We start from the raw sequence: 21,499 nt of genomic DNA, 5'->3' as shown, positions 1-21,499 counted from the left end.
TATTATGCTACCTTGAAGAACATGGAAGCTGTAAGCTGTCACATAACATGGATGAACCTTGAGGACATTATGTTGAGTGAAATTAGCCAGTTGCAAAAGGAGAAATACTACATAGGACCACTACTGTAAAAGACTAAGAAAAAGAACCCATACAAAAGGGGTGGGTTGAGGGGAGGGAGGAGAAGGTGGAGCACAGGGTAAGAAATAGACGCAGGAAAGTTTGGGTGCTAGGGAGGGGGGCAATACACAAGAAGGGGAGGGGAATGGAAGGACAAGGTGGATGGGAAAACAATTAGGTTTGCATGGGCTTAATGAAACAGGTAAATAATGATATATGCACAACCTTGGAACAACAGGGCTCTGGGATACAGGGATTGAGACAAGGTTGGAATGGGGAAAGAGGGGGAAATAAAGTTAAGATGCTTGGCTGTCTTTGGAATCTTGGTTTCCCTGGCATACCATTATAAAATAGACACTGGAAGGGGAGAGAAAGGAATAGCCAGAAACATCACCATAGAAAGCTTATAAGTCCGTCTTCTGCCTTTAACTGATTGGAATACCTAAAATGGGGCTACAACGTGCCCAGTGAAGGAGGCTTCCTGTGGAGCCTCTGCATTACATAAGAACATAGATGGAATCCTGAACCTCATCTTGTGAGATGAGCATGCTTATACTTTTATTAAATCTAGTGGTAATTTAACTCAGAAAAGAAATTTATTTAACTGTGAGCAAACTCAGTTTATCTAGGATTACAGTAAGTGATTGAAACTTAAATTGATTTGTTTTTTTGCATTAGCTTCAGCTTTAAAAGAAAATTAATGTTTTAACTTATGCTTTATGTTCTGTTTTTCAGAACATTGACGTAAAGCGAACTCCTGCAGTAAAGACCAATAGTTCTACCTATCATCATCTTTACAGTCTTGTGAACAGAGAGATGGACACAAAGCAGGTGATTGACTTATTGTTCATGGCCCTTACTTTATTATTGTTAAATTCGGGGAGTTGAATTATATCTTGGTTCTATATATGTATTCCCAGATTTCAAAATTTGAACAACTCTCCTAATCATCTTAGCATAATAGAGATCAAAACCTTTTAAATATGCTTTGAATTTCCTTGTCATATATATATAGTGCTTTAATGTGAATAAAAGAAAGTAATTGGTTATTTAAATGGTCATGTTTTTAAATAATGAGTTTTAAAACTTTTTTGTAATACAAAAAATACTAGAAAATTTTAGAGCTGTATACATAAGAGTAAATTATAGGAAAAACACCTATGATCTCATTGTCAAAAGATAATAATGGTTTATAATTTTAGAGGTTCAAGATAACAATGGTAAATATTTTTTAAATGCCACACCATATTTTGCAGTTTACATCGAAAGACTATAATGAACCTTTAAAACACCATGGCTCCCACAGCACTCTCTACTCAGCTGGGTTCAGTCATTCATAGCAGTGGCCACACAGAACTCAGATACTATACTCACAGCGATGGGCTTTACAGGGACCTTAACAGGTTCCAGTTCCAGACAGAAATGCCCTCTCAGCACTGGCAGTGTTACAGACCTCTTTCAGGGCTGCTCATAAATGTTCATAGGCACTCAGCTCTAGCTCCATGGATCAGCAAACCTGGATCCTCCAATTTAGTGCCTGGAGGCACCCCACTCTCCATGTAAGCCTCCTACCCAAAGTCACTTGCTCCTTGAACTGGGAAGCCCACCACTTTGGCTCATACTCTGGTTCTTGGCTTTGCTACTGCTGCTCTTTTGCCACTCCTTCAGTGCCACAGCTTTCTGTCCCTGGACCCAGGAGGTTCAGTAGGCTGGGATCTCAGGGCCCACCGGACACCTTCCACTCCTGGCTCTTTGATGATAGAGATGCCCCCTCCTTCTTTGAATATGGTTCCTTTTATACCCATGCTAGTAGTTGTAAGTTTTTACAGTTACAATTAACTCTGCTAACATTCACGGCCAAATCATGTCATCTTATCAGTGTCTTCTCCCACCTTTTCTTACTCAGACCCATCAGGAAAAGAGTCATTTCGTGGGAGTTGCAAAGATGAAGGGTAGAAGAGACATACGAAATAATTCACTACACCACATAAACATACATACATACACATACTTCAAAATCACTGGGATTATACTGTTTGAGAAAGTGCGTTTTCGTTTCACAATTTTTGGATCAGTTTATTTCTTACCTGTTCTTTAAAAGCATAATATTTTTAATTAATAATTAATTTAAGTATTAGTTAACTATTTTTAAATTTTAATATTTCATCATAGCATTCCTCTTCCATTTATTTCCTTCTATAAATAGTGTTAACATAATAGTCTGCATTTTATTTAGAATGTTTACTTATATTTGAAAGTAAATATTTAGATAATTATCGTCAATACAGGCTACCTGCCCTTTTCTGTATTACTCTTGTTACATTAATGATATATAAGAACTGACTATACAATGGCTTGATCATTACTTACGCACAAGTTCTAGAAAGTCAGAAATTGTATATTAAGTAGATATTTTGACAATTTGGCCTGTCAGAGACTGAAGTCAAGTCCCAGATTTTATCTGCAAACCAAAGCCAAACATCAGTGCTTCCGTAAATTATTTAGATGAATTTTTATCTCTGTGAGTTCCTAACTTGTGGGTCTTTACCTTTTAACATTTTTATTTTAATGGAATTTTCTTGTTGTTTCCTTAATAAAAGAGGATGGAGGAGCATGTTTAGATACCTCTGGTAGCATAGTGGTTACGAATTGGGCTGCAAACCTCAGGGTCAGCAGTTCAAAACTACCAGCTGTTCTGTGGGAGAAAGATGAGGCTTTCTGCTCCCGTAAAGATTTACAGCCTCGGAAACCCTGTACAGGGTCGCTATGAGTCGGAACCGACTCCATGGTACAACAACAATCTGGTTTGAAATTGACAACCTAAGTTTTTCATTTTATGATTAATATTTTGATTCTCTTTATATGATATATCTGGACATTTAAAAATACAACTCTTCTTATCCTTGAATTTTATGTAACTAGAAAACATGAATGTAAAGTTGTTTTGTGTTTTAGGTAGAACTTTAGTTCAGTACACTTTACTTTTAAATGATCTAAATTGCTGTTGATTGACTGCCAGCCAGACCCTCATTTAGCTGCTGAAGAAGAAGCGAAACGTTTGGAAGCACTACAAAAACAAGTAGCACAAGAAAGACTGGAACAGTTTGAAAAGGCCCATGTACGGGGTTTCCACGCAATGAAAAAGATCCATTTGGCTCAAGTAAGAATTGTATTCTAGTTGACCACTACTGCTGGTAGCAATGCAGAACTGATTAGTGAATGGTTTTTGATTTATGTGATAACTTTGCTCTCTTATTTCAAATTCCGATTAAGTAAAGCTAGTCTCAAACACATCACTATAAGAATTTTACTGTTGGTAAATATATTGATAGTCTCAAAATAGCCTGAGATGTTAATATACTTGAATTCGTTTCCTAATTTAGTCATTTGAATTGCATGTGTGTGCTCCTTAAATTTGAAGGTTCTGTTGAGTAAATATTTAATGAACAAACACTTGTTGGCTTTATACGATGCTGGTTCAAAGGTAAAGTCATTATCCTTATATTGAACTTTGCAAAACTGATTTTTTCACAAACCTGCAGACTATATATGATGAAAACTGGCTTTCTGATTGTATATATAGCTTCATTTCTCTCAGCTTTATTCCTACCAAATATACCAAACCCATTGCCATTGAGCCAATTCTGACTCATAGCCACCCTATAGGAGAGAGTAGAACTGCTCCGGAGGGTTTCCAAGGCAGTAAATCTTTACAGAGGCACTCTGCTTCATCTTTCTTCCTCAGAACAGCTGGTAGGTTCAAACCCGTGACCTTTCAGTCAGCAGCCTAGTTCTTAACCCACTGTACCACCAGGGCTCCTCTTACTGTTTAGGGAATTCTTATTGTTAAAACTTAAGCATAAAAATGATTTATCTTGATAGAAGTCTGATCTTATTATCTGAATTTGATTTCTTACATTTGGATGTTTTAAACCCTCATTTTAGGAATGAGTTTTTAAGCTGTTAAGTACCATCAGATTGATTCTGACTCCTGCATTCTGAGGAGTGGCTGGTGGGTTTGAACTGCCAACCCTGTGGTTAGCAGTCCACTGCTTATCCTACAGCACCACACCAAGAGTCCCAAGTTTTTAAGTAGCGTGATAGAAATTAAGTGCCCTCTCATGAACGTGTATTTCTGTAGTTTGAGTGAAACTAGGGCCTTCCCTCAAATTTATAGCTTTTAAAAACTTACAGTGAATTCAAACTAAAATAATGGAATGTCTGAATTATTATCAGGAATTCTTCCTATCTAAGACTTTATGGGAGTACAGTGACTCTGTAGAATAAGCATTGGATTACAAAATATAAGGTCAGTGGTTTGAGGCCCCAGGCCACTCTGGGGAAAAAAGATGAGGCTTTCTGCTCCTACAAATATTTACAGCCTTAGAAACCTTGTGAGTCAGAACCAACTTGACAGTACTTAACAACAACAACGAAGATATAAAGCCTAGATTTAAAAAAAAAAAAAAAAAAATGCATGAAAAGTAATCTTAAATTGAACACATTTCTCCATAATAGCAATAACATTTTGTTGGTTAAGAAAGTTGATTTCATAGTTTGCCTCCTTCCTTCACTACTTGGCTGTTTGATTTTAGGCAAGTCATTTAACCTCTCTGAGCTCTGTTTCGCCATCAGCTTTGTGAGGATTGTTGTTGCTGTTGTTAGGTGCCATTGAGTCAGTACCAACTCATAGCGACCTAATGCACAGCAGAACAAAACACTGAGTGTAGTAGAACCCTAGTGTAATAAACAGCCTGGAATCTCATCAGCTCAGAGTAACTGTTGGCAATAATGGTCAGTGTCATAAATAATCCAAGTAGAATACTATGGGAAGCTTTGAGTGAACTAGAAATAGGATGTGGAAATAACTTTGAAATTATTGAGATGATTTGAATCTTAATATTAAGTAGAATAATTTAGTTCAGAATTTGGTTCATTTTAAGAGCATGGCAAAACAACAAAGATCATCCCCAAATAACAAAATATTTTAAAGTTTACAAAAGAATAAGTAGTGTATACATGTTCTCATTTGACAAACACTTTATTATACAGGCTCTAGTGTCCTGGTGTGACGCTGTAGGATATGCACTGGACTGCTAACCACAAGGTCTGCGGTTCAAACCCAGCAGCCGCTCCTTGGAAACCCTATACAGTGTCGCTGTGAGTGGGAACCAACTCAATGGCACTTAACAAGAAGAGTCTCATTGTTATAGAAATTAACCACCCTTGTCCTTCATACCTTAGCTATAATTGGACAGAGGCTATTTTCCCTAACAACTAGCAAGGTATCTAGCCTTCAGGAAGTTATTTGTTGAATGAATACATTAATGTCTTCTTGTGGCAGAACATACGGTGGTGAGTGGGGAGGGAACCCCAAGGCCTGCTCCTCATTATTTCTCCACTTTGCCTTCACTATTAGTGTTAATACTCAAACTTTGTGACTCTGCTGTCATCAGTTCTCTTTCTTTTTGAAGAATCAAGAGAAACTAATGAAAGAACTCAAACAGCTACAACAAGAGGACCTGGCACGTAGGAGACAGAACGTAGCACGCATGCCACCACGACTAGTTGAGCTGCCGTACAAACGCAGTGAGACGAAAGAAGACTGGCAGAGAGAGCTAGAATTTGCCTTTGAAGATATGTACAATGCAGACAGGAGTAAGATATTTTCAATCGACCCTCAATAGTACTGTTAAACGTTATGGTGGGAAAATATATTTGTAATGATGCAGCAACTTTTATTTTTCAAGGAGTTCTCAGTTTGAAAGAGGCTGTCATGTTTTAGACTTACAATTATGATGGCCTGTAAATTGTATGATCAAATTATCTTTAGTCACTTTGGAATAGAAACCTGTCTTTTCTTTTTATTATTAAGAGGTGAAAGGAAACCTGATTTTGCACCTTGAACCAGAACCTTTGCCTACTCTGAATGATCAGACCCAAGATGAGCAACTGGACCTTTCAATGAAACAAGAAAATTTAAATGAAACTGACACTCTACAAGTGACAGAAGTTGAAAAAATATGCCCTAGTGAAATAGATGGTAAAAACAACAACATAAACCCTTGTGTAGATAGTGCGAAAAATGCTCATCATTAGCCAACACGTATATTTCATTTAAGTAAAATGACTAATAATCAGTAGGAGTGGTGGAAGGAAGAAACTAAATTTCCAGTTCCTATCATTGAAGATCCTTTTCATATACATAGGAGTGAAGATTCTTTTATTCATGTGTGTATATAATCTGACAATTTTGAGATTAAGTTAGCTGCTTCTGAATTCTTTTTTCCCCCCAGATGTTTATCAAGTCATCTAAGATATTGTGCTGTATTCAGTTACTGTTCGACACTTCATGTATGATGAATGGCTCAAACTATTTTAACCACTTCTAAATTTCCACCCATAACCCCACTCTTCTGAACTTTTATACCTGTCTGTCCCATGTGTACTTAAAACTCCAAGTGCTCAGCAATAAATTTATCATTATCTTATGCTTACTGAAACTTTTTTCCTGTTACTGGTACCACAATCTGCAGGTCTCACACCAGACCAGTGGGAGTTACCTTTCACACCTCCCTCTCTTGTACATCTATATCTCATTAATGACAATTTCCTTCATTCTGACCTTTTTCTCCCATGCATACTACTATTGTCTTCATTCAAAACTTAGTCATTTCTTCTTGGATTGCTTCAATAATCTACCTAACTAATGAAACTCAAATCTTTTTCCTCTTTCTCTCTTTGAAAGTTCTCTTAGTGGCCCTCAGAGAAAGTTGTACACTTCCTTTGAATGTGCTTCATTGAATAAATAACATTTATTACAATCAGAGGTAAAGCATATTCATCATCATAAGAAGATCCTTTGGGGTCCCCTGTGTACTCAGTCTTCTCCCTCAATTCTGACAGTGACAACCCTGTCTGCTTTCCATCACTATAGTTTTGCCTTTTCCCGGACTTTCCAGTCAGTGGAATCATACAGTGTGTAGTCGTTTGCATGTGAATACTTTCATGTAGCACTTTGAAGTTCATCAGTATGAATGTATCAGTATTTCAGTCCTTTTTCTTGATTTTGTCAAGTATCATCCCATTATTGTTGTTGTTAAGTGCCATTGAATCGGTTCTGACCCATAGCGACCCTGGATAGTGTTTCCAAGGAGTGGCTGGTGAGTTTGAACCGCCAACCTTGTAGTTCAAACAGCTTTGCAGTCTGGCACATTAGCCCACAGCACCATACCAGGACTCCAGTATCCCATTATACAGCTGTATATCACATTTTTTATTAATCTACTCACTAGTTGCTGGATATTTGCTTCCCCCCCTTTTCTATTTTGTCTATTCCAGATAATTCTGCTATGAATCTTCACATGTAACCTGTGAGTGTTCTTCATTTTGCTTGCATACATTCATTGAAGTAGAATTGCTAAGTTGTATGACAAGTTTGTGTGTAACTTATTTAAAAACTACCAAGCTATTTCCAAAGTTTCTGTGCCATTTTACGTTCACAGCAACAATATATGAGGGTTCTTGGTTCTCCACATCTTAGCACTAACTATGTAGTTACTCCTCAATTACAACTGATTCTATATAGGGATTGCTGGTTTGATGATGCTGGGTGTTTGGATTATTGGAAGCTAGGAATCCCATTATTGTTTTTTCATCCTTATTTTTTAATGTAATGGACAACTTGACTTACTAAAAATCAGTGAGTTAATGAGAATGAAATAAAGCAGGCAAAAAAGAGCACCTAAATGTGTCATTCCTGTTTCTATGAATTTTTAAATAACAGGCTAAAGTAATGAATGGCATTAGAGATTAGAACAGTGGTTATCTTAAAGGAGAATACTGACTGGAAAGTGGCATGAAGGTACCATCTAAATGCTGGAAAGACTCCAAATTAGGATCTGGATGGCATTTAGATCCTGATGTATGAGTGCATGGAGGATGGATGTGTGAAATCCATTGGAAACAGTTGGGTTTTGAGTTATTGCTCAATTAGAAAGTTAAAAACAATCTCTGTAGGTACTCTTAAATTTTATTCTTTAATTAAGCCAGAAATCTTTACTTGCACAACACCTCTAAGCCAAAAACCAAACCAGCTGTTGTGGCAATGATTCTGGGCCATGATGACATATGTGTGTCTGAGTAGAACTGTGTTCCATAGGGTTTTCAGTCACTGGTTTTGAAGGCCTTTCTTCCAAGGTCCCTTTGGATACTGTCAATCCTCCAAATTTTCAGTTAACAATTAAGCACAAAGCAATTTTTAATATACTATGCTGAGTTTTAGCATGGTATGTGTTCTTAGAAACAACTGAAGATAGCGATATTGTTTGTTTAAGTAGCTCTTTATGAAGAGGCCCATTGTCATCCAGTTGATTCCAACTCATAGTGACTCCAGGGAGTAGAAGTGCTCCCTAGGGTTTCAGAGACGACATTTTAACAAGAGCAAGAAAGCCTCATCTTTCTCCCCTGCGAGCCGCTGGTGGGTTTGAACCTCCAACCTTTTAGTTAACAGCTCAGTGCTTAATCTTCTTTACCACTAGGGCTCCTTTCTTTATGAAAATAAGGAGGAGATATTTTCCTCAAATGGTACCAAGAATAATTGGGATGCAATTGATTTACTTTTAAGGTTGTAACTAATAATGGCTTCCTTGGTGCTGTGGGTTAATGTGCCAGACTGCAAAGCCATTTGACCTGCAAGGTTGGCAGTTCAAGCTCACCAGTCGCTCCTCGGAAACCCTATATAGGGTTGTTATGGGTTGGAACCGACTTGACAACACTTAACAACTATAGCCTTCTAAAAAATTCAGAGCCATATTTGGGCTCCTCTAGCATACAGAGCCTTGAAACATATTTCATATATGAACCTTAAGGTCAGCGGTTCGAAACTACCAGCTGCTCCACGGGAGAAAGATGAGGCTTTCTACTCGTGTAAAGATTTACACCCTCAGAAACCCTGTACACCCAGGGTCACTATGGGTCGGAACCAACTCAGCGGCACTTAACGACAACAACAATCTTACAAGTTCAATAGTAGGTATGTACTCTGTCATCATTTAGCAAGCTGACTTAGCATCTTTGTTTCTTTTTTTTTTTCAATAGTTAATATTCGCTGTTGAGACTATACTCAGCAAAACCTACAGCAGTTCAACAGTTTTTGCATGTATAGTTCAGGGACATCATTTACAGTCATTGAGTTGGGCAGCCGTTCTCTCTCTTTCTATCCCCCCCCTCCCGCCATTCACATAAATTCACTGCCTCCTGTCTTTTCTGATTTGTCGATTTAATCCCATTTAGATAGATCTTAAAAGAGTTGAAGTGCCAAAGTTAGAAGCAGAATATATTTAAAAGTGGATTTGGGGCCGTTACCCCTAGTGAGATCTCACAAGAACATTCCTGTGCACATCCCTCAGTGTTCACCTGGTTGTAATGTCATTCTCCATGAGCCTCAGAGACTAAATTCTCCTGTCTGCAGTAGTCCTCTGCCTGCTTTCCATAGGTCCATCATGCCGTTGTGACACATGGCTGCTGCCCTCAGTCATAATTGTGGGAGGAGATTCCTTTGTTCTCTGTGCCTTATAAACAGGTCACCATGTGGAGATAGAACTTTGGAAACGCATCATGGTGTTTAGGATTGCCCTCACCTAGGGTGATATATGTTGGTCTTTGTCTTGTATTTACTCTTTCAAGTGTGATGCTGTGGGCTAATGCATCAGACTGCAGAGTCATTTGAACTGCAATGTCAGTGGTTGAAGCTCACCAGCTGCTCCTTGGAAACCCTATACAGGGTCGCTATGGGTCAGAATTGACTAGACGGCACTTAACAATGGTAACTAAAAAAAGTATATCTTTGAAGATGAGTTTCTTTTCTCCCTTCTAATGCTTGTTGATAAGTGCTGTCAAGTAGTTTCCGACCCATAGTAACTCTGTATGGGATTTCTGAGGAGTGGCTGGTGAGCTCGAACCACTGACCTTGCAGTTCAAACTGACTTTGTAGTTAACACATTAGCCCACAGCGTCACACCAGGACTCCCTTATAACACTGTTGTTGTTGTTGTTAAGTGCCTTCGAGTCGGTTCCGACCCATAGCGACCCTGTACAGGGTTTCCGAGGGTGTAAATCCTTACGGGAGTAGAAAGCCTCATCTTTCTCCCGCGGAGCGGCTGGTAGTTTCGAACCGCTGAATCTTAACATTCGCAGCCCGATTCGTAACCACTACACTACCAGAACCCTTATAACACTAGTTAGTCTAAATGTTGGTTTAATTTTAAAAGATTCCAAGGGATATTTTTGGTTCAAGGTTTAAAGATTATCTCAGGCAAACTTTCAGGGATTCATTCATCCTTAATGGCTCCAAATGCTTGATATGCTTTTTGTTTTGGTTTGTTTTTTAAAGTTGATAATGCTTTTTGGGTTTTGTTTTTCTTAACTTTATATTGTGATTTGGGTGAAAACTTATAGAGCACATTGGTTTTCCATAAAATTCATCCCCATTTTGTTTCCTGACATTGGCTGTAATCCTCATAATGTAACAGCATTGTTTCCATTTCCTCCCTGTGTACCATTCATCCTTCTTTGCAGTCCCCTGCCTTCTGAGGTTTATCCTTGGGCAAGTGCTGGCCTTTGATCTCAGATGCTTGTCTCTTCTAATAAGTGAATACCTCCCTGGCGTTACTGTTCTTTTGTTTTGCTGAAAGTTGAACTGCAAGGGTGAGTTCAGTTCCAGGATTGAAAGATCTCTAAGGGCCATTGTTTCTGGGGTCCCACCAGTCTCTGTCAGATCAGTAAGCCTGGTCTTTTTGTGTGTATGTGATTTTGAGTTGGAGTCCACATTTTTCTCCCACTCAGACTCCTGGTGTGGCATTGTGGGTTAATGTGCTAGACTGTAAGGTTGGTTTGAACTGCAAGGTCGGTGGTTCAATCTTACTATCTGCTCCTTTAAAACCCTTTACAGGGTTGCTATGAGTCAGAATTGACTCAATGAGAACAGCAACAACTTACCTAGGATCAGCAGTGGCAGTCAGGCAACAGCTAGTTCTTCTGGGCTCAGGGTCACTGCAGCTAACGTTCACATGGGCCATTAGGCCTTTGGACTAATTCTTTTCATGTGTTTTTGATTTTCTTCATTCTTCTTTGCTCCAGACCAGGAAAGGGCAGTAATTGCACCTTAGATAAATTTTTCTAAGCTTTAAATTTGTATTTGAAAACAGTTGAATTTGATACTTTTACTATGTAAATTTAATTGAAAAATATTTCTTGTTATAAAATAGTAGCTGAAATCAAATAGCATTTTTATGTATACTGTTAGATTGTATTCTGTTGTATTTTTGTTTTAAATAGTAATTCTAGAGGTAACAAGTATGATAGGTATGAATAAGATTTTGTTTTTTTGTTTGTTTTTAATAGTGCCATTGGCAATGAAAACTCAACAGGCCCCTTCAAAAATAATTTTTAAAAAATTATTAAATAAGATCCGAAGCCAAAAATCTCTCTGGACAATAAAATCTGTGTCTGAGGATGAAAGTGAAATGCCGGCAACCATCAGTGAAACTGAGAGTAAAGTACCAACTGTGGAATCGGGGACGATTGTCAGTGAAGAGCAAACATTGTCCACTGGGCTCGAGCAAGGTGATTCTCCAGTAGCCTCATTCTATAGCACACAGCCCTTTTTAAATTGCTTAGAAATATGCCCGTTCCTGAAAAGTCAATGAATGTAGGTCAAAAGAATAAAGAGTAAAAGCCCCAGTCCTGAAACAAATCCTAAAAACTTTAGTGAGTCTCTTTCCAGACCACTTTTAATATATTATTGTTTTAATATAAATTCTAGTATAATTGATATACCAAAATGAATCCGTTTCCTTTGTTAAGACTGTTTTAAGTTTTTCTTTCAATTCCTTGAGCTGTAATAAGCATCCTCTTAACTGAAATCTCTTCCCACTTTGTTCACTATTTCTCTAAGATGAACCATGAACTCATAAAAGGAGAATTCCTGAATCAAATTATATGACCATGTTAATGGCTTTTGTGTATCTTATATTGTGTTTCTTTCATATTCTGCCAGATACTTGGTTTCTGTATTTGTTAATATCAAATAACCTTTTTGGTAGAGAAATAGTCTATGAAATATCATTTTTCCAGTTTTATTTTTAGATTTAAAGATATGCATAATGAATTTGTGAGGAAATGTTTTGCTACCATGCTTTTGGAAGAAGGCAGTGACTGTAGTCTGTATTTGGATTTTGGATTTTGTCCTACACATGATAGGAGGGATTCCTGAAGTGTTTTCTACATTTGACCTCTTGATACCAACCCCCACCCACGCCCTGTGATTGACCTACTTCCTTGCTTCCTCCGTTATTTGTTTCCTGGCTATTTATCCTCATCTCTGCAACCACTAAGCATTGCGCTCCATGCGCATTCCTCATATCTCTTCTGTCTGTATCAGCACTGCCTGTTCATCCCCTCTAAAGCTATGGTTTTACATTTCCAAGGGTGTATTTCTAAGGTTGATAGCTTGGGAAGGAAACAACAAAGGTATATAAAAAGGAGTGGTCAAAACAAGTAGGACAGAAAACATGGTGTTGGAAGCCCAAAATGGGGGATGGAGATGTTTATGGATTAAATTCCATGACCAAGTTCTTTTGAAGAAAATCCCTGTACAAGGGGGCTTCAAAAAGATACTGGAATTTTTCCACAAAATTTTGAGTTGCGTGGCATTCTTCAGTCTCATCTTGGTTTATTCTGCCCCTTTCTAACTGTACCTCATACACACTGACCTTTCAGTTCCTTGAATGGGCCACTTTTTTTTTCTCTCTCTCTCTCACAGGGTCTTTACACCTGCTGATCTGTCTTTCTGGAAAAGTCTCTTACATAGCCCCATATTATTTACCTGGCTGATTCCTACTCACCTTTCAGGGGTCTGCTTACATGTCATTTCTTCAGAGAAATTTCACCTGACCCACTAGTCTAATTCACATTCCCGTATTATTACTATTATTATTATTGTATTCTATTTCATAACCTCTTTTTTCTCCTATTTACTTACCATAATTTCTAATTTTATCATTTTTATGTTTCTCTCCCTCATGTAACCTATGTGAACTCCTTTGATGTCTTCTCTTATTTACCTCAGTGTTCCTGACATACAGCACATAAGTAGGTGCGGAATGAGTGAGTGACTGAGTGAATGAATGAGTGAATAATGGATGCAGAGTTTCTGAATACTCTGGTAGGGTCAGAGTAGATTGCTTTAACTTTCCTGATCTGGTTTCATAAATAATAAAAATCACGGTATCTGAATATGTCAAAGATATGTTGACATTTCTGTATCTTTTCTAGTTATACAGTACCATGCTTATTCTGTTTCTTGTATCATTTTTCATTGAGTTTGAAGCCCTGTGGTCACATTTTACTTTTTGTTTATACTTTGTCTTCCATCTGTCTGCTTGGATTGATTAGACATGCAATTGTTTACCGGTTATTAGGAATGTGATTGGATTGTGATTAAGGCATTCATTCAGGTAGATAAAAATTGAATTGTGAATCTGCCAGTTTAGGTTTTATTACTTCAGATCTAATAACAATGATATCTTTTACAGTTGAGAGTGATGCACTAACAATTGAGTCGGGACCACTTAGTACTGAAGACAAGCCACTTTCATGCAGTACAGACTCTGAAAACCAACGAGGTATTCTTTTTACCACATCCTTAAGTTAAACTTGCTTGATTCTTTGCATCTTTTTTTCTCATAAAATTACATGTAATAAATGAATGAAATGACATTATAATGGTGTCACAATTCTAAATTGTTGAAACTCATTTTTGTTTGGGGGATTTTCTTAGAAGTACATGAGGCTCAGCCCATCACATCTGTAGTTCAGAGTTCAGTTCTACTTCATCCTCAAGAAGAAGCAGCCAGAATTAGAATCTCAGCAAGGCAGAAACAGGTAATTTGAAACTTTAATTTTAATGGTTTCCTTCTTCCCTTAGATACTTTAATTTTGGTTGACCAATGAAATTTGTCTTGATGTCTGGCTACTTTTGTTATCATCTCTTCTACCTTGTCTCAGAAGAGATGATATCATAGCCTTTCTACTGCCTTGTCTTACGGGAGTCCTGTGGCACTGTGGGTTAATGTGCTGGACTGCAAGGTCAGCTGTTCAAGCTCACCAGCTGCTCCTCAGAAACCCTATACAGTGTCGCTATGAGTCAGAACCAACTTGCCAGCACTTAAGAATAACAACAACAACAATAACCGTATCTTACAGAAACATTTAATTGATAAAAAGCACCTCATTCTTTGTACAATATACTTTATATTTTTTTGCATTCTGCTTTTTTTATATTTGTATTGTATACTTTGGGATACATTCTAATCACTTGTCATTGAGTCAGTTCTGATTTTTGGCAGCACCGTCTATGCCAAAGCAGAACTGTGTCCATGGTATTTTCAATGGCTGATTTTTATTTTTGGAAGTAGATTGCCAGTCCTTGCTTCTGAAGTGTCTCTGAATGGACTCAAACCTCCACCTTTTCAGTTAGCAAAAGGGCATTAACCATTTGCACCACCAAGGAATATCTTCCCTATATAATGTTTATAGTTTTTAAAGGAAGAAACTGCTCTTTGTTTTTAGTTCAGATTATTTTCTGGTGTAATGCTTTATATATAGTGAGTTTTCAAAACTTTTGCTGAATAAATAAGTACCTGTTTTAATATTAGACAGCTAGATCTTGTAATCCAAAAAGTTTTTTTGAAAAATAGGATTTCAAAACAAAAATTTAACTAAAATTTACTCTTTTTTTAAGCATTGTAATGAAATATAGTACAACATTTAACATGTTAGTGTATAATTCAGTGATACTAATTGCGTTCTCCCTTGCAGCAATCATCACCATCTGTTTCCAATTTATTTCCTCCTCCCTCCCCTGTAGATACTCTGTAGGTTCGATGGCACTTAACAGCAACAACTGTAACTAATCCCAGAAGTTAATTATTATTAAGCCAATCAGTTTATTGCTATTGTTATTGTTAAGTATCGTCTAGTCAGTTCTGACTCTTTTGTGACCCTGTATAAGGTGTCTGAAGGTTTATAAGGTTTCATGGGTTTGAACCACCGACGTTGCAGTTGTAAACGGATCTTTTGGTCCCAGTGCATTATCCTGCAGCACAACACCAGGAATCCATTAATAAGTCAGTCAGTTTATGTTATTGTGTCATTGAATTGGTTCTGACTCATAGCAACCATGTATAGGGTTTTTGAGGAGCGGCTGGTGAGTTTGAACCACTGACCTTGTGGTGCAAATCGATGGTGTGGTCCAGTGTGTTGCATTATCCTGCAGCACCAGTTAACTCTAAAAAAAATAATAAAAGTGGGCAATGAAAATTGGTAGTGCCGTTCTAGAGCTACCGCAGACTGTAAACCATCCAAATTCAGTGGGTCCTATAAGTGTGGGAGAGTGAGGAAGCCATAGACAGGAGCTCAGCTGTTGCTACTGTTTGAAGTATCACACTGAGACATTTTTGTATTTTGAAAGCAAGATCATTTTTTAAATATCTCGAGTAGAAATACTTTTCTTTATGAAATTTTGTATACATTACTTTTTCTATTCACTCATTTAAATATTTACCTTGCATTAGGGGTGCCCTGGTATGATGCAGTATAATAAGCATTGGACTGCTAACTGAAAGGTTGACAATTCAAACCTACCAGTAGCTCCTTGGAAACCCTTTACAGGGTCGAAGGGAATTGGGACCGACTTGACGATACTTAACAGCAACACTTGCGTTAGGTACTATACCAGGTGCTTAATTTAGCCAGCAGTAGACAGATGTAGTCCCTGTCCTCATGAAACTTAGGGGTACTCTGATGTGCTCAGAGTACTATGATTCTTTGTCTGCGTGTGTGTGTGCTTGCGCACGTGTGTCAGACTATATCATCCTGTCATTTGCCCATTTTCTTTCTGTTGTGTGCATACCAGAAAAGACACAGGGTGTTGCTCATAATGTTGTTACTTAGCTTCTGGATAACTGCACCCTGAGGAATCACAGTATTTTGGGAGGTCTTGATATTTAATTTCTGTAGTCCTTGTTTATACTGAAACAATGAAAAATCAAAGCTATGGGCACAGAATATGGGTGAGCATCATTTGCTACTTATTTAGACATGGTTCTTAAGTGACGATGTTAGTTTCCCTGAGCTATCAGAAATAGAAATAATTAAAGTGTTTATTTTTTTCTGCCTTGTCTTATTTTTCTCTTTCTCCCCCTCTTTCCGTCTTGTGACTTCCTTCCTCTTTGGCAGTGGCAACAGCAGAGAGAAAAATCAGCACTTCTTGGATACTTGTTCTTTGGGTGCTAGAAATGATTTTTTTTTTTTTAATATAATGCATGTACATTTTTATGTGTGTGTGTAATAAATCAGTAGTATTTTTGTTACCTAGATAATGGAAATAGAAGAGCAGAAGCAAAGGCAGTTGGATTTACTTGAGCAAATTGAACAACAGAAATTAAGATTAGAAACTGACTGCTTTAAGGCTCAACTAGAAGAAGCAAACAGAAAAAAAACTCAACAGATTGGGGTAGGATACAAGAAATCTCATCTCTCATAGATTGTTGGTGTGCAGACCATATGAACAATTAGCATTCAGCGAAATAAAATGTCTGATTCTCATTTGATATTTTGGTTTTTGTTTTGTTTTTTAATAATGAACATATAAATGTATACCAACCTATTGATTTTCATCTTTCAGTTTCCCTGGGGTACCAGTCTATGGGACCAGGATTTGTATGTAATACATACAAGGGGACTTTTAAAAAGTTCTCTTTTCATTCCATGTATCCGTGAATTTTTTAAAAGCTCCCTCATATGTTGAGCTCTTAGACTTGGCACCAATGGAGAAAGAACAATGGATTACTTCTTGATGTTGTAATGGCAAGTGCCAGTCTTTTTATTTTAAAAAAAAGTTATATGGGAGTTTACAATTTTAGAACTTCAGTTTCTGTAAAATACTGTAATACTGGTTTTTGAATTTGCCTTTTAATCAGATGGTTTTTTTTTTTTTTTTTTAATTAGGTTGGTTCTGCTCCAGCATCAAGCACCGTAGTTTCTGATGAAGATAGTCACAGGCAGATGATTCGTAACTATCAGCATCAGCTTTTAGAACAAAACAGGTATTAGCTCGGGTGCAATTTGGTAGCTAACTGTATGTAGCTACCTCTTAGGATTTATTATTTAACATATATGAGGATCTAATTGGCATTCCCTCAGAACCATGGCTTACAGATTTCTCACAGCAGTGTATGAGAGTCTTTCCTTTGATTATGATTATAATCATGGTTAACGTGATTATGACTAATCCAGAATTGCTCCTTGTTATATTTAATATATAGACATTTGAGAATAAGGGGCTGTGTTTTCATCATAAAAGAACAATGTTTGTTTGTTTGGTTTTTGGTAGGTTACACAGACAGTCCATTGAAGCTGCCAGGAAACAGTTGCATGATTATCAGACTATGTTAAAAGAAAGGTACCTATCCGTGTCAGCTGCATCAGTGGTATCTGATTCTATTGTATCAGAACCACCTCAGAAATATGAAAGGTCCACTGTTATGTCAGAGCATTGGGATCAAGATCAGAGACGCAACATGAGTCCTGAAAACTATCAACCCATACAGGTCTCCAAATTAGAACAAAGTCGTTTTCAGGTACCAAGAGAGACTCTCTTTTCACCACGACAGATAGAAACAATGGGAACATCGAGCACTTCAAATGTTTTAGCCAAGCAATCTGTGGAATCACAAGGACATCAACAGTTATTCTCCCAAGCTGGAGCACAAAAGAGAGACCACAGATTGATCCCTGAAGATTCTCATAGACTTTCAAGGGCCTTGTCACAGGATAGGTCACTAGTATTTCAGGATCCTACAGAAACATCTCAAACATCTAGGACAACACCTTTTCAAACTTTAGACTCCCAGCAGATGCTCTCAGAAAACAGCCAAAGTATATCTTCTAAGCTGACTGATCCTTCTTCATTTCTACCACTGGTAGCTGAGCACTCTTTTAGTTCTCTGCCTGCTAAAAGTGAATCTGGAATAATCCAAGAAGCCCTTTCAACTAAAAGCAGAAGTACTTATTCCTTAAGCCATTCTGTTATCAGCCAAATACAGGATAGGCCTTTGCCATCCTTAGAACATATCACAGCCCAACAAAGTAATTTGAAAGCTCTCCAAGAACAGCTGGACCTACAAAAGGAAGTTCTTCGGGCAAAACAGGAATCTCAGCAACAACAACTTTTGCATAAACAGAAGGAATTGGAAGAACAAATTGGCCTCTCTTTATTTATTCCATTGGTAGCTCCACGTTCATTTGCTTCACTACCTTCTACCAAAGCTGAATCAGTGAGAATCCAGGAATCTTCTTTACCCAAGAGTGATACTGCAGTTTGTTCAGGCCATCCTGTGGTTCCACAAATTCAAGATAGGCTTTTGAATTTTTCACAGACTAATTTATCTCAGCAAAATAATTTTAAATTTCACCATGAGCAGCTGAATGTTCGAAAGGACAGAATGCAGGCTAGGAGAGAAGCCCAGGAAGTATTACGGGTACATAAACAGAGTGAACTAGATGGAAGTGTATCTTCTGAGCAGGCTGAATCCTCTACTCTCCCATTTCAGATAGATCAGCACAAACTTACTTCACTGTCTGCTGAAGCTAAATCTGGAACATTCCAGCCGCAGTATTCATCAAAGAGTGACAAAGGAGTCCTCTCAAGCCAATCTGAAATCCCAGCATCTCAAGACAGGTCTTCAAGTTTCCTACAGCAGTTCCTACCTCTGCATGATAGCTTAAAGTTGCTCCAAGAACAGCTGTCTACACAGAGGGATGCTCTTCAGGCTAGGCATGAAACCCAAGCAGAATTACTTTTACACAGACAAAAGGGTTTAGATGTTAGGAAGTCTAGGCAGTTAAGCTCTTCATTCTCAATGGCAACTGCTCATGATTCAGTTGCTTCACACTCTTCTGCTAAAACTGAACCTAGAAGAATTCAGAATCTTCATTTATCTGAGGAGAGTCTGATTCCTTCAAATCATTTGGTAATCCCGACATTTCAAGATAAATCTCTTCCTAGTTTTCCACAGCATAGCCTACCACAGCAAGAAAATTTGGAACCACTACAAGAACAGTTACACATGCAGAGGGTAGTAAAAGGAGCTAACCAAGAAACTTGGGAATTTGAACATAAACACAGTGAATTGGACAAAAGATTTTCCTCTGAACAGGTAGACGAATCAGAAAGATCCCAAGAATTTATGTCACTCAAGAGTGAGAGTACATGCCCCTTAAGTCACTCTGTGATCCCAAGTTTTCAGGAAAGACCTTTGAGACTGTCACAACAGGTAATACCCCTAAAAGATAACTTGGAAGCATGTCAAGGGTGGCTACACACCAAGAAAGATGCTCTTCATTTTAGCCAGAACGCTCAACAAAGTAGAACTCCTGAACAAACTGGCCAGTTAGAACAGCTTTTATATACTTCATTACCTTCTGCTGTATCTGGTACAGTCCAGGAGCGTAGCTCAGTAGAAGGTGATAGTGAAATTCCTTCAAGCCATTTTCAGATCCCACAGTTGCAGGGTAGGCTTTTGAGTCTATCACAACGTATCCAGCCTCAACAAGATAATTTGAAGGCACTTCAAGAACAGTTAGCTACACAGAGAGAATCCATTGTTCAATCTAGTCAGGAAGCTCAGAAAGAATTACATTTGTATGAACAGAGTGGTTTAAAGGAAAGAATAGCTCCTGACCAGGTTGGTACCTCATCCTTCTTACCCCTGGTATCCCAGCATTCATTTACTTCAGCATCTCCTACTGAGTTGGAGAGAATCCAAGAACCTTGTCCAACTAAGAGTGATAATGCAGTTACCTCAAGTCATTCTGAAATGCCAAGATTTCCTGACAGGTTTTTGGATTTGTTGAAGCCTGTTCTACCTCAGCAAGATAATTTGAGTACGCTTCAAGAGCACCTACATGCACAGACAGATGTCCTTCCTTGTAGCAAGAAAACTCAGAAAGAATTGGTTTTTCCCAGACAAAATAACTTTGAGGAAAACATATTTTGTGAGCAGTTTATCGAACTTCCTCGTAGTGATCTGACATCACTTCAAGAGCAATTAGATGCTCAAAGGAGAAACATTCGATCAGCACAAAAAGTCCAAGAAGAACTACTTTCACAAAGATTAAGTAAGTTGGAGAAAAGAGTATCATCTGAACAGGTTAGTTCTTCTTCATTCTTATCTCTGGTAGTCCTGCCTGTAGTTGACTCTAAAAACAACCAAGAGCCTTTCCCAACCCAAAATAACAACACTGTTCCTTCAAGTAATCCTGCTGTTCCTGGAGCACATAATAGGAATTTAAATTTATCCCTGACTAATCTGCCACAACAAGAGAGTTTGATAGCACTTCAAGAACAATTGGACTTACAGAGGGAAGTGGCGTGTTGTAGTGAGAACACCCAGGAAGAATTGCTTGTAAACACGCAAAGCAACTTGAACAAAAATGAATCTTCTCAGCACACTGTCTTCTCTTTGTCTGTACCCAAGGAGGCAGCGCATTCATTTATTCCACTACCTTTTGCTGAAGCTACACCTAAAAGAATTTGTGAATGGTATTCATCCAACAATGGGCAGAAAGCTCCCTCAAGTAATTTTATGGTCCCAAAATTACAAGATATTTCAAGTTTCTCACAGCCTATCTTAGCTCAGCAAGAGAACCTGGGTTTTCAGCAGCAGTTGGATCTACAGAGAGAAGCTCTACATTGTAGCCAAAAAGCCCAAGAAGAATGGACTGTTCAGAGACAAGCAGCACTGCAGCAGCAGATACAGAAACATGAAGAGACTTTGAAGGATTTCTTTAAAGACAGTCAGGTATGTCTGGAACTTGCAAATCTAAGCATTAAACAGTAGAATCTAGCTGAAATGAGCTACATGTTAGTTTTCATACTAGGTCTAAAACAAGTTTTTGGTTTTTGTTCTTTTAAATTTATTGTGGTAAATGCATACAAGGAACCTTCAAAAAGTTTGTGGATAAATGGATTAAAAGGTACTGACATTTTTCCACAAGGCTCTGAAAAGCACCTTGTATAACATAAAATTTGTCATTTCAACCGTTTTTAAGTGTTTAATTCAGTGACATTAATTACATTCACAGTGTTCAGAAATAATTTCTATTATCTTATTTCTAAAACATTTTCATTAACCCAAACAGGTACTGTTTTTCTTTTAGGTCCAGGATTGTGATGGTTGTATTTTTAAATGGAAATACTACCATTTTAATATTGGAGGTATCTCTCTCTCTCTCTCTCTCTTTTTTTTTTTTTTTTTT

At 37.8% G+C, this 21,499-nt stretch overlaps 1 protein-coding gene across 1 annotated transcript in view; it reads left to right on the top strand.

Moving 5' to 3' along the window:
• KIAA1731 (KIAA1731 ortholog) overlaps positions 1-21,499 on the top strand; it is a 43,891-nt gene that overhangs the window by 8,110 nt on the left and 14,282 nt on the right. Inside the window, exons 5-16 of the mRNA XM_006871222.1 lie at positions 854-949; positions 3,138-3,278; positions 5,593-5,776; positions 5,994-6,161; positions 11,522-11,743; positions 13,272-13,274; positions 13,714-13,803; positions 13,959-14,062; positions 16,557-16,694; positions 17,189-17,286; positions 17,574-21,042; positions 21,401-21,458. Of these exons, the coding sequence (XP_006871284.1) occupies positions 854-949; positions 3,138-3,278; positions 5,593-5,776; positions 5,994-6,161; positions 11,522-11,743; positions 13,272-13,274; positions 13,714-13,803; positions 13,959-14,062; positions 16,557-16,694; positions 17,189-17,286; positions 17,574-21,042; positions 21,401-21,458 (4,771 nt within the window). The remainder of the gene's footprint in view (positions 1-853; positions 950-3,137; positions 3,279-5,592; positions 5,777-5,993; positions 6,162-11,521; positions 11,744-13,271; positions 13,275-13,713; positions 13,804-13,958; positions 14,063-16,556; positions 16,695-17,188; positions 17,287-17,573; positions 21,043-21,400; positions 21,459-21,499) is intronic.

Source organism: Chrysochloris asiatica, unplaced genomic scaffold (assembly GCF_000296735.1).
Source record: "Chrysochloris asiatica unplaced genomic scaffold, ChrAsi1.0 scaffold00163, whole genome shotgun sequence".
Taxonomy (NCBI): Eukaryota; Metazoa; Chordata; class Mammalia; order Afrosoricida; family Chrysochloridae; genus Chrysochloris; species Chrysochloris asiatica.
Note: the sequence above shows the minus strand (reverse complement) of the source record. Positions and strands in the feature narration are given on the sequence as shown.